This window comes from Astatotilapia calliptera, chromosome 3 (genome assembly GCF_900246225.1).
Source record: "Astatotilapia calliptera chromosome 3, fAstCal1.2, whole genome shotgun sequence".
Lineage (NCBI taxonomy): Eukaryota > Metazoa > Chordata > Actinopteri > Cichliformes > Cichlidae > Astatotilapia > Astatotilapia calliptera.
The window spans coordinates 31,598,617-31,613,890 of record NC_039304.1 but is presented as its reverse complement, the minus strand read 5'-3'; the positions used below and the strand labels follow the sequence as shown (position 1 = coordinate 31,613,890).

The following is a 15,274-nucleotide window of genomic DNA, read 5'->3' as shown; positions in this document are numbered from 1 at the left end:
GGAGTGAGTAATCTCCTTCTCTGCTCTGCCTTCGGCTGATCAGGTGTCACAGACGTAAACTGCCAGTCTACTACTTATGTGAAATACAGACTTCAAAAACACTTTCCCCGTGATCGGAAGGTCGGGGGTTCAAATCCACTAAACGGCTACTCTGAGCAAGGTACGCCTGCTTAGTGGCTGCCCACTGCTTCACTGAGTGAACGGGTCAAATGCAAAGAGAGTAATTTCCCCAGGGGGATCAATAAAGTATACATTATTGTTACTATTATCAGCATTAATTATTCATACAGCCTGCAGCTTTACCGCAACAATCGACAGTGTACTACTATACAATGCTCACATGTAATCTCCAACATAAGGCTTTTAGTGTCTTAAAATATTTTGGGACAACACAGTGAAATTTAAAGTGTTACCTCTCTGTCCTTGCTCTGTGCCCTACTTTCTCGACCCTGTCTATGCTCACGAAGCGCCGCTGTAATGGCCATGAAAAGGTCATAGTTGATGCGATGAAGTTTTGAGTCTTTTTCCTCAGACTTGACTGGGCTTGTTGCTGAAGGAGCAGTGCTAGAAGCGGCGGGGGCGGCGTTTGCATCAGGAGTAGTGACCAAAGTTTGTGGTGGCCCCTCTTCCTTCACTGCTGCTTTCTGGCCTTCCTCACTTGGCTGCGGGACAGCGGTCGATTCTGCGGCCTTCTCGGTTTCCAGTTCGAGGTTAAGTGTGTTCTCACCCGAGTCTTGCAGACGCTGTTTCAGACTCTTCAAACTGAATTTAAAAGCAAAGATGCCAGTAGGTTACTATGAAAAGAGGTTCGTTGTCACAAAATGTTAATGTGAAATAAGAAATTCCATTTCAAATTTCTAATCTAGAGTTGCTTATGTCTAAATCACACTCTTCTCTTTTTGCATCTTTGGGAACTGTTTACTATAGCACAACCTTGAGGAGTGCAGAAGTCATCATGACTGTTTTGACTCTGCCATTAAACCTGAAAATGAAAGATACTCACGACTCAATACGTCCGACTTTACTCCTATGAAGAGGAGAGAAAAAAGCACAAGGTCAGACAAGCATGAAGACACTTTAAAGAAAATAAAAACACACAGTCTAAAATCAATTTCCTCTTTGTCTCACTTCTGATTTTGGGACACACTTACCAAGAAGATAAATAGTCCTTGGTGACATTGCTCTCCATCACCTGTGTTAATCCACCAGGTTCAGCCATCTCAATGCATATCTGAGAAAACAGAAAGATATTACATCAGTGACAGTACAATTGTTTTCTTCCTGAGGATATTTGAGCAACACAGTGGTACTCAAAGGGTGCGCTACAGGCCCAATTTGTGAAAGTAACAGGACAGAGGTCCTGGCGAGTTTCTTTACTGCCCTCTACGATAGTACAACATTTTGTTAAAAGAACAAAAAAATCTTGATGTTTCAAACTTGCAAATGGAAAATAAACGCAAACATATTTCTATACTTTTGTAAAGTTTTTGATTAGAGAATAAAACCACTGAGCAAGAAACAATAAAAGAATAACTTAGTGCTGCCTCAAACTGCAGGCATCTTCCCTGCTAGATGGGCCAGGACGAAAGGCTGAACAGGTCATAAGATTATCACTTGGTTGAGAACTTAGTGCATTTCACCAGTATTTGCAAAGGCATGTAAAATTCAGATTGCCTGCTGCAGGGACTGTCTGAATATTAAAACTTGCTGAACTAGTGTTAAAAAAACAAAGTCTCCTTCAGACTCATTTAAAATGTTTCTCAATGTTAAAAGTCTTGCTTAAAGCTGGAAACAGAATAAAATAAGACAAACTTAAAAACACAGTTTAAAAACCACTTGATCATCACAGTATAAGAAACTTACACCACTTAAACTTTTTTAATGTCTTCATTTTCCATGTTAACCACTTATTGCTCTCTTTATCCTCCCTGATTGAATTTTTTCTGATTTTCACTGTTGGTGGAATTGGGCATGCAGCTCACTCAGGTTGCATAGGCAGTCCAGCTCCTCCTGAATGGCAGTCACAAGAAGATCTGCCGTGTCTAACAGTGCGGCCTCAACAGTGTGGAGAAAATATTAGGAGATGGTGTGTTATAATGGTTTGTAGTGATGGGATTTCCAACTCTTTTTAGAGAACCGGTTCTTTCGGCTCGGATCACTAAAAATTTTGAATTTTTGTAATCATCTTGTCCTTTTGGGGTATAATAAAACCCATTTTTTGAAGATTACATTTGTGCCTGTGTGTTCCTGGCTGCTTGGTTCATGACAGGGCCATAGAAGAGCAATGACCATTCAGCAGGTATCCTCTACTTTGTACAAGGAGAAGGACTGCTAAAGCCAAACTGAAGTTCTCTGAATTCTAACTGACTGTTATTCTGCAATGATGAAGTGCAATGTTCCCTCTAATTTTTCATGTGTCTGAGCGAACGCACAAATTCCATGAACGGTCCCTTGGACCACTGTGAGCAACAGCAGACGTGTGCACTGTGGTCACGCCAGCAACGAATCCATCCAAGTTACATGGTTTATTAAAAATAGTCAAATTACAGCATTTACATTTATGTTAGACTACTTTTAATTAACTGCTTTAGCCCACTTATAATGACAATTAGAAAAGAAATCGTGTTCATGATCTGTGTAGTATGTTAACGCTATTGGAAGTAAAAATAACTTTTTGAAAACAACTTTCTTTTTTGTTAGATTATAAAGCTCTGACTTGTATTATGAGTCTGTGGTCTGGTAGAGAGTCCTGTAACTCTCTGACTGCAAAATACAGTAAATAATGACCAATGTTGGGCAATTAATTATATAGTTCTTCACAAAGTAACTGAGTTATGCAAACAAAGGTTTTTGCAGCTGTTTACCCCAAAATGCAGTCCAGGCTTCTTTTAAACAAACATTTCAAACTATTTACAGAACAATCAGCTGTTCTGCATCAAATTTGATGCCAAACAAATTTTTTGTGCCACTCCAAAACATCCCCCTTCCTAAACAACTAAATGCCATGTTGCCATATCATTTTTTGATTGGTCTAGATGGTACATTTTTCCACCAATAGGAAAGGGTGGGGTTTTTTTGGTTTTGTTTTTGCTCACAGGCTCAGAGTGCTTTCAAATGTTTTCCTTATAAAACGCAGTTTTTACCGTTTCTTCCCGCAGTAAATATAAACAATGGTAGTATTCAGGAAGAAAACCAAACATTGCATATATTTTATCATAACTCTGGTTTTACGTGGCCAATCAACACAATTTAAAAACTGGTGTAACGTCCACACGTTTTCCGTCAATTGTTCCGTCTGTCCTGCTCACATCTCCAATGGTTGTACACGTTGTCATTAACGTGGCTTCACTCCACATCAGCCACGCCGCTTTGCTAGCTAAAACACCGGTGTTGGCACATAAGGACGCTGTCATAGCCTGTCAGCGACGTTGATTAGCTGCGTATATACGAATGTGAATCGCATTATTGGCTGGACTATGGGATAAGGTGGCAGCCAGTCACTTACTGACTAACACTGCAAAACAGAATTGTTAAAGCTTTAATTTAATTTCAATTCAGGTTCGATTTTTTTTTTTTTAGGTTTTTTCTAACCCTAACCCTAACCCTGTGCGCAGAGACCGTGCCAGAAGTGCGCAATTGCGCACGCGCGCAGCTTAGAGGGAACATTGATCAAGTGTTCCCTTAATTTTATTAAGCAGTTTAAATTGAACCAAACTGTACCAGCTTTGCGGGTGAAATGTAAGGCTTAAAACCTTCTGAAGACTTTTCAGAAAAAGCTGCATTTTAAGAGCAGCAGACACCATAACAAGCCTTGCAGATGTAAAACGTGAAAAATTTGCAGGTGTTTATGAAATCGTACCCTGTTGGCAAGCGGCAAAAATCTGACAAAAGCAGCAATGGGAGCCACCACTTTCATGATCATCATGACAAGGTCCACATTCACCTCGGAGACCTCCACAATCAGCAGCCGGTCCTCCAGAGACTCAGACTGTGGAACATGCTGAAAAACAACCAGTGTTAAGATCAGGGAGACCCGAGCCTGCTGCTTTTACAGGACAGATTTATGTGACTGCTGACTTACAGTGCTGCTCCATTTCATCATGCTTCTGTACATGCTCTCCTGTGAAAAGAGTAGAAGATGAAAGCGGCTCACATCAATTACTTATCCTCTGTTTGTAAAATAACTATTGAATAACTCTCCTCCTGGTTAGAGTGTTTTTAATGTTTTATTGACCCCATTTAATAAGATAAATATTGGACTCCACTGTAAGTGAGAAGTAACTCGATCCTGGTTTGCATCTTTGTGGCAAAGGATTCATACTTCAGGACAGTAACGACATAACATATAACTGTTTTCCAGGAACTATTTGATGCTTTTTGAGTCTCAGTGACTTTCCGCAACAGTCGTCAGACCTCAATTCCTCTTAACATGTAGCTGTGGAGAGAGCTCTCAGAAAGCTCCTGAATAGCTAGCCCACAAGGAAACTTAAGAGGGGAAACGCTGACGCTAGAAGGTTAGCAGCGACTGAAGTTTCAAAATAAGTAAGGGCATTACTTAATAGTCAGTAAAACACTCTGGAACCTATGTCTGGGTCTTTAAAGTTTACACGGGGCTGACTTCACAAGGAGCTCTGTGGAAACTTTAAAGTGGTGGCGGAATGACGTGGGCTGTCGTCTATGAACAGAAAAGTGGATAAAGTTCATGCAGCTTTTGTGCTGCTGTCGCAAAAAGGAAGGAACAAATACAGACAAAATAATAATAAATACTTGATTTGAAATTCATGCATATTTTTAGTTTTTCCATTTCTTATTCAGATATTTATCAATAAGTGACTTATATGTATGTATATATTGTGCTATTTCTTACTTCTTGTATTATCTGTCTTTGTTACCGTTTGTACTGTAACCAACATAATTCCCCCTAGGGATCAATAAAGTATTCTGAGTCTCATTCTATTAATATTAGCCCAGTGAAGGATGATGCTGTGCTCACTCCTTAGAGGAGGAATCTTTTTTGATTGGCATCTGAATAGTTTCAGTGAAACAGGAGCATGCCCCTGATTTAACAGCCCCCGATTGCTCCATTTTCATACCTCACTTGAACCAGGATGCACGTCTTGTAAAACAATGTGGATTCCTAGTCTCCGTCTCCGCTCTTCAACTGTAACTGGATCTTTGAGGTAATCTCTGGCGAAATCGCAGCACGCATCCCAGCTGTTAAAAAACACAAAGGCCTGGAGAGGAAGAAAGGGGAAAAAATGACGCAGAGGAAACATTCAATATTAATCATTAAATTGAATTAAATTTGCAAATTTCTCTGTATCAGCCTGCTGGGTCTATTCCTCACCCTCCTCTGCAGTGATAAAACGATTATGTTGTAGTACAGAGTCTGAACAGTCTGATCAGGGAAGTAACGCCACACCAGCTTGGCGACATCCTCCTGTCTGTAGTTTCCTTCTGGCAAACCAGTCAACATGATCGTGGAGAACGTAGATCCTTGAGATTGGGCTTTCTACAAGACACAAGGTTCAAGAACCAAAGTTTATGTGAAGAGAAACTTTGCAGTACTTTTTAAAAAATATATTACTATAACTGACCACATAGAGAAGACAAAATGAAACCAATGAAAAAAATGGACGCCTCTTGGTATTTACTCAAGGATTCCTGTTTAACACATGAAACCTTGGTTTATAAAATGCACTCACCTCAATGTCATCAGGTTCCCTGACAGTTAAATACTCTAGAAGTGTAAAACACACACAGTTAGTAACAGTCAACACTTTATATCTGGAGGTTAATTTTAGTTTCTCTCACCTGGGATTGTGAACCAAGGAGCGACAGTGGGGAACACAAAGGGACTAGTTGTCATTGTGATCCAATATGGTGAAGTGCTGCGTTGTGGGACGGTAATATCTTCTGTTGGGACAGCTGCCCCGTCAACAGCAACATCGCTGTCTGGCAAAGCTTTGTGTGGCAATCTTGGTGCTGCACAAGAAAAAATAAGTTTTGTTTATTTTTTATTTTCTGTGTGTGTGTCAGGTTTTTAACTGACTTTCAGTTTAACTTTAAGCACCTTTACAGATATCCAAGGTATCATAGGCATCAGGAAAAAAATGATTAGAGAGTTAGACCAAATGCCAGTCTGAAAAAGTGGAGTTTAAGTAATGGCTCTGGTTCATGTGTCTAGGGCAGAGACAAGCAGAAGGGAATTGACCGCTGATGGACCAAAGATTTCTGGAGGGGCCAATGAGCATCAAAGGATTTGTGGGAAGGAGAATCACAGTGTTAGTGAATCAAAGTTGAGGGAATGTGTTGCAATAATTTATTGTGGATGACGATAAAGCAGCAGTTTTGCATATGTTGCAACCTTTCTCGGACTTCACTTTATCCACAGTCCAGGGAAGAACTGAAAATATATTCATGACTGTTTCACAAACAGAAAGTGAAGGAAAGATTATTATCCAGACTCTGTGTGATAGATGTGATGTGTTTCCATGATGGTGGAGATGGGAGCAGCTGGTGCAGCACTGGAGACAAAATAGATTTTGCAATATCTGGTAGTGAGGAGCCACAGCCCTGAGCTCAATCATACTGTTGAAATTTTTGAGGAAACTTCAGAATAACCGGGGTTACTGGCAGTGTTAGTTATTTCGGACCTGACTACTTGTATTTCAGTATTGATAAAACTGAACTCCGAAAATATCTCTAAGTTCCTCTTTTATGACTTCAGACAGTTCTCCTCGCAGGGGGTTTAGTGTTGGCTTTCAGTTCTTCAGCAGTCATGCCTGCCGTTTCAGTTAGGTCGGATGAGACTTAGTTCGATTCATCTGTATCACGTTGGCGCGTGGTTCTTCAGGCCGTGAGGTGTCTTCTTTCCACCAGAAAGTCTCACAGTAGTCTGTGGTTCAGCCCAATAAGTCCTTATTTTGTTCTCTAAGCAAACTTTAGGAGTTCAGAAAGTGACATTTATAAGAGAATTTTTCAGAATTCTGCAGCTCTACTAAGTTGTGTGTTACACCATGTCTTGCTCTATAGCGCCCCTGATTAGTTGGAATTTAATCTGTCTCTAGTATCAGTATGCTTTTGCCACTCCTTGTAATCTTCAATTCACTTGCTTCTTTTGTGCATCACCCACTAAGACGACAATATTTGCCGTATTGTCCAAAGACAAGAGTCTCTTTGGACAATACGACCAATGTATAAAAAGTATAACTCTTAAGCTTGCCTTGTAGAAGACCACGTAGATCTCCAAAGCAATCCCACAGTACAGGAAGGCCAGCAGGACAAAAGCAGCTACCCTTACCAGACACGATTTACAGCCAAAAAACAACCCACCATATTCAGTGTATTACCAGATGACCTTCCATCAACTTCACCTTTTTTTCCCCGTTTAAATCACATTTATTTAAAACCCCATTCAAAACACACTTACGCAGTGATGTAAATCCACTGTGTGGTATTTCCACCCTTGACAATTTGTGGCCAGTGGCCCGTTTTAGAAGGCTGTACCAAACACCAAGGCGATCAGCATCACACACAGACTCAAATTCAATTAACACCTGAAACACAAGAAAGATAAAATTTACTCTAAACATTTTAATTTCACATTCTAAATGGTAGAAAATGGAACACATGGAAACAGTGAGCTAAGCACAGCTTTATTGTGGAGTTCACTGGATTCAAAAGTCAGAAATCCTGGATCAATGAAGCACTGGAGCCGTGCTCAACGTGACCCCTGCACTAATGCTCTAATGTGATGAACACTAGTGCGCATGAGCATATGAAGAATCATGTGCTACAGCGAACAGATTACCTGCAGTCTCTCTTTACTATCTTTATAGTTTTGCAGTTGTGCTTTCATCAAGATAAGTAGCATCCAAAACCAGTCACATTATCTTGTTTTAATGTGTCTGTCAATTTTGGGGGGATAGTTAAGAATACACTTACATAAACACATACATCTCATACAGCCTTTCACAGACTTTTAAAACATGCACTTGTTGCTGCTTATAAGTGTGTTTATACCTTGTAGAGAAGAGGCAGGTAGTTTCTTACAATACCGATTTTTCCCAAAGCTTCTCTGAGATCCCGGAACTCGTCTGGTGAGATGTTCCTGATGTAGATTGTCCGTTCTCCAATATCTATCCCTATCTGTTTCGATAAACCCGGGTGAACATTAAAACAAACCAGAAACAGTATTTAGTTTAACAATATTTCATGCTTTCTTAAACTACAGTTCCAAGATCAAGGTCATACGTTTGCACATATAGTCACACAGCAGTATGCACCCTGGCAGCTATCTTCATTATCCAAACAATTTATAATTGCAGCTCTTGCTTTTGTTGATAACATTGTTTGAGAAAATATTTAAACTTAGCTGTGTACACAGAAAACCACTTTTGTCCCTTTCCTGGGTTCTTAGTTTTTTGCATGTTTCAAATAAAAAGACAAAAACAAAAAAAACAAAAAATAAATAAATTTTTTTTAAAATACAAAATGCAGTTTTGAATGAGGATTTAACTTATTGCAGGAAAAAAGTTATCCAAACCTTTCCTAGCCATGTGTTAATATATGCTCATATTTTTCAAGGTGTTTTGACTTGGATGTGAGTGCTGCCAGTTATAACTTTATACTCTATACTTTATAAGGTATTCTAGTGTAGTCTTTGTTTCTGAGATATGTGTGCGTGTTACCTTCTTAACATAACACAGCCGATTCATCAGATATATATAAAACTCAAGCTGAAAGAAAAACAAATAGTTAAAAGTCATTACATCAAATAAATGTTGGATTCTGTTAAATTGATTTCAGTTCAAAGAGTATTTTTTATTACTTATAGCCTCTACAAAATATTACTTTTTTTTTTTTTTACTTACAACCACATTTTAAATAGATTGAACATTTAAAAACATCAGCTTGCTTTTAAGGATACTGTTTCCATCAACAAGCAGAAACAGATATTTTCAATTATTTTTAATAACATATCTCACAACAGTAAAGTGTATTATCTAAACACAGTGCTCACCGGGGTCGTTAAAAAATTCTTGCTCTTCACAACCTGCAGTCGAAGTTTAGACCCATTGAGAAAAAAATGTTTATCTTCTGATGCTAGCACGATGTTTTTGGCTGCCATTGCTGTCGGCATTAGGGCAAAAGCCTGAAGGAAAAACAAACAAACACTGACACACTGCGCTCACAAAATACGTAATAACTAAATGTTAGTTAGGTCGTCTTAGAAAAGACATTTAGAATCCCATTAAAATGAAGGTAATAATCCAGCCCAATGCAAATCCATGGCCTGGTGCTTACCATGCGCGCCTGTGGTATAACGTAGATCGTATCGTCGTAATATTCAAATCTGTGTGGAGTGAGCAGATCGGCGATGTCCTCCTCTTCATAACAGCCATCACGATACTTAGGCAGGTTGCTTATTAACAGCATCTTGCATTTAAGCGAAACAAGCTGTGCAAAAGAAAAGAATAAAGTCAGAGTTTTAGATTAGTTTACAATTGAAGAAATTCCGGACAGAAATCTCAAAAAGGCAAAACATTCAGTTAGAAACAGTGCCTCACTTTGAGCACTGTCTACAACTATGAACACAATGAGGTACATCAGAATAAAATACTGAGTACAAAATGTTTCTGATGCGGATTTTGGTTTGATTTCTTTTTTTTCTTTTTTCTTTTTTAAACATAGTACAGCTCAACCTTGACTCACTGATAAAAAAAAAGGCAGTAAGAGTCAGCTATGAAAGTACTTTTCATTTAAGGTGGATCCTTAAAGAGTGATAACTGATTCACAAAAGGCAATGTGTAAACAGCACTATTGCGCTTTTCAAACTCAGGAAGGAAAAACTGTTTCTGTAGTAGACTGTTTAAAAAGAAAAGCTGGGCTTCTATTAATTTGTGAGGAACTTTCATCTCTTATGCTTCTTAAAAGGTTCTTTAGTTTTAAAACAACTTGCTGAGGTATTCAAGCCCCCTACGTAAACCCCTATTTTTTTAAGCACTCAAAACCACCATGTCCTGGATGATTGTGCATATAATTTGAACATTTCAAATTAGCTTTTTAATAACAGACTTTTTTTTTGCCTGTCCCGTTTGGCTCTTTTGCCATCAGAATTATTGTCTAAAGGCGAGGAAAGATGCCCAACGGATTTACTTTACGGATTTACCAAATTGACCATCCCAGCCTTGCCATAATGGTCCATTTGATTCACCTTTTATTGTTTATTTTATTTTCATTTGCTGAATACGGGACAGACTTGACTGGGGGAAAGAAGGGGAGAAGGAAAGGGGGAGAGAAAAAAAAACAGCTGAGAAGAGGGACGGGGGGGGAAGGGCAAAAAAACCCCCCCAAAAACCAACAGAATAAGCAGAGAGAAAAAAAAATGCATATATCGATCACCTGTTGAGAAAGAAAAAAGAAAACAAGCAGAAGAGAACAAGAGTAATATAATAAACAACATCACAATGATATATGGGAATATGACAGTAAATACTAAATATTAAACATTATTGTGCAGCACATAAGATCAACAGAACACAGTGTGCTTTGAGGTAGGAGCCAAAAGGGGTGTAGTTTGTGGGTGTGATCACCCGTGTGTACACCTGTGAGCATGGACGCGCTTGTTTTTTTAAAAGGTTCCTTCTTGTAATAATCTGCTAGAGGGTGTGGGGGGGCCACAGCCCCGTCCTCCAGAGCATGAAGCAGGTATGGAGGAGATCAAAACTCCAGACATCCAGAGGCCCCCAGAACACAAGAGACCAAGGAAGACCAGCAGACGGGCAGCCGCGCCACTGTCCCAGAAAGAGCTGAGGAGAGTCCCAGATGAGGGCTCACTCAGCAGCCGCGGAGCAGAAGCCAGGGGGGGTTGCAGTGACGTGCCCATGAGCTCCGCCGGCAGCCAGCTGTGCCTGGGTGACCGAGCTCCAGGCCAAGGGGCCCGGGGCACTCCACCTCCGGAGTGGCCCGAGCGAGCCCCAGGCTCCAGGCCCCGATAAGCGGCCACCAAGGAGTGAGCCGGTGTGTACCTGGACGCCCTTCCCCGGACACAAAGAACCACCAACGCACCGATGTCTGAGGGAGTCCGCCACCGGCAGGGGAAGTGGTGGGGGGTGGAGATAGGCCTCCATACCTTGGATGGCCTGAGATGTCCCCAGAGAGGTGGCGTCTGATACCCAACCTGACATATAGACACAGACATACAGGCACACACAGATACAAACATCCATTCCCACCCTCATGCTCTCATATGCACTTACTCCACACTCAACCAACGTGGAGACAGACATAAAGAGACGCTGTACACACAATCACACTCCCCAAGCGTACTCTACGAACAGTGTTGGGGAGTAACGGAATACATGTACCGCCATTACGTATTTAAAATACAAAATATGAGTAAAAATTCAATTTAAAATTTTGTTGTTTACTTTTAAAATTACCAATAACACTGCACCAAGCTATCTTAAGGAACTTTTAAACCCATATGCTCCTGCTAGGGCTTTAAGGTCATCCTCACAGTTACTGTTGGTTCAGCCCAGATCTCGACTGAAATCTAGAGGTGATCGATCGTTTGCTCTAGTTGCACCGGAGCTGTGGAACAATCTCCCGATTGGCATCCGGGCGTCTGATTCTATTCATTCTTTTAAATCACGGCTCAAAACATATCTTTTTAAACTTGCCTTTTCTACCAGTTAAATGCTGGCTTGCTTGCAGTGACCTATTGTATTAAATTCTCTGCTTTCTTTCCATTATTGGTGTCTTTTATCATGGTGGTACAGTCTTACCTTGCTATAACCTATGTGTTGCAGTTTACTCTTATTGGTGGCTTTTACCTGTGAACATAATCCGTTACTTTTATGAATTTGATGTTAATGTGTGAACTGTTTTATTTTTTATTGTTTTATGTAAAGCACTTTGGTATGCCCAAGGCTTTTAAATGTGCTCTATAAATAAAGATTGTTGTTGATTGTTGTTAACTGTATTCCGTTACAGTTACCGTTTAAAAAGGTGGTATTTAGAATACAGTTACTTTGTTGAAATAAATGGATTACACTGCGGTACTTTCCTGTTTCATATTGTCGCGGGTCAGGACTGTTTGGGTTTTGTTTGACAGCTACGTTCTGTTGTTCCAGGCGGCAGCGTTACGGTTGCCATGGTTACAGGGCAACGCTCTCTCTCTGCAACTGTGTGTTTCCTGGGTGAGAGAGCGCCTTTTCGTTGTTGTTGTTGTGCTAAGCTAACAGGCGGAATGCTACAAGCATAGCTCTAAAGAATGTAGCATCATGGGCAGTGTAGTCCGTGTTGCAGGGAGAATGGACTGCCATACACGTTATGGGTCTGTGAGCGCGAGGAGGGAGAAAAAGGGGAGTGGAAAGGTACGAGTTGTCATCGAGGAAAAACGGGAGCTGGAAGCATGTAAATATAATAATAACCACTTCAGCCAAGAAGAGTGGCTGACGAGCCCAGTTGTAAGTAAGCTATTAAGACTCGACTGTACACCGTGTTCGTGTTTTCCTCCAAAACAATAAGTTCCGTTGGAGCAGCCTTTCGACGCCTCTCTCTGTCTCTCGCAAGAAAAGTTGACCCACACAACAAAGTAAAGCTATTTTTTGGCTACGAGCCGACAGGGACCCCGCCGTATTAGTCAGAGGTCCTTTACTACAGTTCGGAGTCGCGGACCTTCAGTAATAGTAATAAATCACACAGCAATAGTACATTCACGTAGTTGTAAAAAGCATGATAATATATTAAGTAATCCAAAGTATTCAGAATACGTTACTGTCATTGAGTAACGTAACGGAATACGTTACAGAATACATTTTGGGGCATGTATTCTGTATTGGAATACATTTTAAAAGTAACCTTCCCAATACTGTCTATGAACCAGGTCTAGGTACCCTTGCCCCTGGAGGGGGGAACTGCACCCAGACCCAGGTGGTGTTACCCTTTTCCCTGTGGTGGGGAGAAGCAGACCGCCCGACTCCACAGCAGCAGGGAGGCCCCACATTCCAGGCCGCAGTTGGACGGCCAACTCCTCCTCCTAGCCCCCCCGCTCCAGCAGGCCGCAGAGAACAGGGGTGAGAGAAGACTCCAAACCTCCCTCCGGCCGCTTATATGTAGTGTTGATGCATATGTGTTCTAAGGTGCATTTAAAACCCAGGAGGGCATGGAGCTACCTGCCAGAGAGCAGCAGGTAAGCGCATAGCCCCTCCTGCTAGCCCTCAATGTATATGTGTATTTAAAATTGAGAGGTGGGCAACGACGCCAGGGGTGAGGTGTACAGACTTTTAATATGTGTTAGTATACAAGATAATTTTTCGCCATCTTACAATGCTGTGATTGCAGCCATTCTCCAACTCTCTGTGAATAGTACTCATGGCCATTGATCAGTGAGTTTTGATCAGTGGTTGTTGATCAATGGTCATGAGAACTTGCATAATTAAAATTAAGGGACTGACTTCCCAGCCCACTGTTCTTTCAGTGGGCTGGTTTCAGTCATTATGCAAATGTACTGTTTATAAGATTTGGGGAAACCTGCAGTCAGCTGAGACTGAAGAAGTTGGATGGGTGACAAAACGGTTCTCCCACAAAACGCTACGTCCAGATGAACAGAATCAACTTTTGGAGATACACGATAATTATTTTGTTTTGGTACTAAATTGGTAACCATGCTTTGTGTAATTCTATTAGTGTATGTAAATCTCTGGTATTGCGACATACCTACTGAATTTTTAACATTTTTCTACATTTACACCCACTTGAGTGTCACCTGACAATGAGATATAACCCAACTATAAACTTTTAAAACAAATTGAACTATTTCAGATCACAACTTAACCACTTTGACAAAGCATGTTTTTCTTACAGGTATAATTTAAGTGTTTTTTTAATGTTACCTTTTTACGGGGAAGCCTGACTGTCTTGAGACAAACTGTAAAGTGCAGAGCAAAAGAAAAACAAAAAAGTAATTATAAAATAAAAATTATGTTCACACTGGGAAATCTTTAATACAGATCTTTCGGGATTTCTTACGGATTTTTTCTGGACATAGTTGCTTTTCTATCAGTTCCTCAAATGTTGGGTGGGTAGGAGCGACCGGCTGATCCTTTGAGATCTTCTTTGCAGTCACAGAGACTTAGAATAAAGGAAATGTAGTTAAGTTAAATAGTGGTAGTTTAGATAGGATGCAAATTACCCAGCTGATTTAAATAAAAATCTGAAAACTGTTCTCGTCATGAAGCACAGTCTTTAGCTTTTGATTCCGTCCAACATCCTGCTGTCAAAGATACTCCACACTTGAAGGTGTTTTCTGTCCACTTACCTTTGTCCTTTGTAACCGTTTCTACACTTTCAACTCTTTGCTTTGCCTCCACAGAAATCTCAGGTGATTTTCCTGCAGTCTGCTGTTGTGTTTCTTCTTGTAGAGCAGAATCTGAGCTCTGCTCGGTCTGTTCTGAAGCTTTGAGTGAATCTTCTGGACTTTTGATGACAGTTTGTGGTTTCTGAGGTGGATCAGTGGGTTTTGGTGGCGATGTATTTGGCTTGGTCTCAGCTGCACTAGTTGGTAGTTGATTCTCACTCGATATAGTTGGTAACGTCTGATTATCTTTGCCGTCAGTAGAAGTTTCAACTTCTGTGTGGTCCTCCCTTTCAGAAGCTGATGATTTTCGTGCTTCACCTTTAGGCCCCATCGCAGATTCATGAATCTTTGTTTCAGGTTTCTTGTGTTTTGTCTCTACATCAGGCTTATCCTCTGACGTTGTTGATTTAGAATGATCCACTTTTTCTTTTTTCAGAGTTCCTGCTGATTTAGATTTCTGCGTCGTTGAGGCCGTTTCTGCTTTGGAAGTCAAGACTTTTGGCTCACCATCAACTGCAGCACCTTTAATTGGTTCAACAGCCTTCATAGTATTGGCTGTATTTTTAGGTGCCACCACAGCTTCTTTAGCACCGGTTTGAGATCCTTTGGGTTTACGTTTTCCTTTCAAATCACTGGTGTTAGGCTGCTTTTCGGGACTCTTCGTAGATTTACTCTTAGATTTTTCGAGGCTTGAAGCTGCTTCTTCAGCCTTATCACCAGTTTTTACAGTTTTAGCTTTTTGCTCAGCTGAGATGTTTTTCGCTTTGGAAACAGAGACTTTTGCTGTAGTTTCCAGTTTAGTTTTTGTGGTTTTCTTGAATGCAATTTCCTGCAAACAAAGATAATTTCGGATTAATCAGATAACTGATTATTTTGCCACAGAAGAGCTGCAATGTTAATATTTGT

General features: G+C 40.5%; 1 protein-coding gene across 1 annotated transcript in view; it reads right to left on the bottom strand.

The window, feature by feature from the left end:
* The window catches only part of LOC113014294 (zinc finger protein 638-like), a 64,934-nt gene that overhangs the window by 23,317 nt on the left and 26,343 nt on the right, over positions 1-15,274 (bottom strand). Inside the window, exons 11-27 of the mRNA XM_026155722.1 lie at positions 14,330-15,197; positions 14,041-14,142; positions 13,905-13,939; positions 9,310-9,462; positions 9,026-9,157; positions 8,694-8,741; positions 8,026-8,151; positions 7,433-7,559; positions 5,815-5,985; positions 5,706-5,740; positions 5,348-5,512; positions 5,094-5,234; positions 4,082-4,120; positions 3,860-4,000; positions 1,152-1,231; positions 1,004-1,027; positions 414-762 (exon numbers count right to left, since the gene is read on the bottom strand). Coding sequence (XP_026011507.1) covers positions 414-762; positions 1,004-1,027; positions 1,152-1,231; positions 3,860-4,000; positions 4,082-4,120; positions 5,094-5,234; positions 5,348-5,512; positions 5,706-5,740; positions 5,815-5,985; positions 7,433-7,559; positions 8,026-8,151; positions 8,694-8,741; positions 9,026-9,157; positions 9,310-9,462; positions 13,905-13,939; positions 14,041-14,142; positions 14,330-15,197 — 2,736 coding nt within the window. The remainder of the gene's footprint in view (positions 1-413; positions 763-1,003; positions 1,028-1,151; positions 1,232-3,859; positions 4,001-4,081; positions 4,121-5,093; positions 5,235-5,347; positions 5,513-5,705; positions 5,741-5,814; positions 5,986-7,432; positions 7,560-8,025; positions 8,152-8,693; positions 8,742-9,025; positions 9,158-9,309; positions 9,463-13,904; positions 13,940-14,040; positions 14,143-14,329; positions 15,198-15,274) is intronic.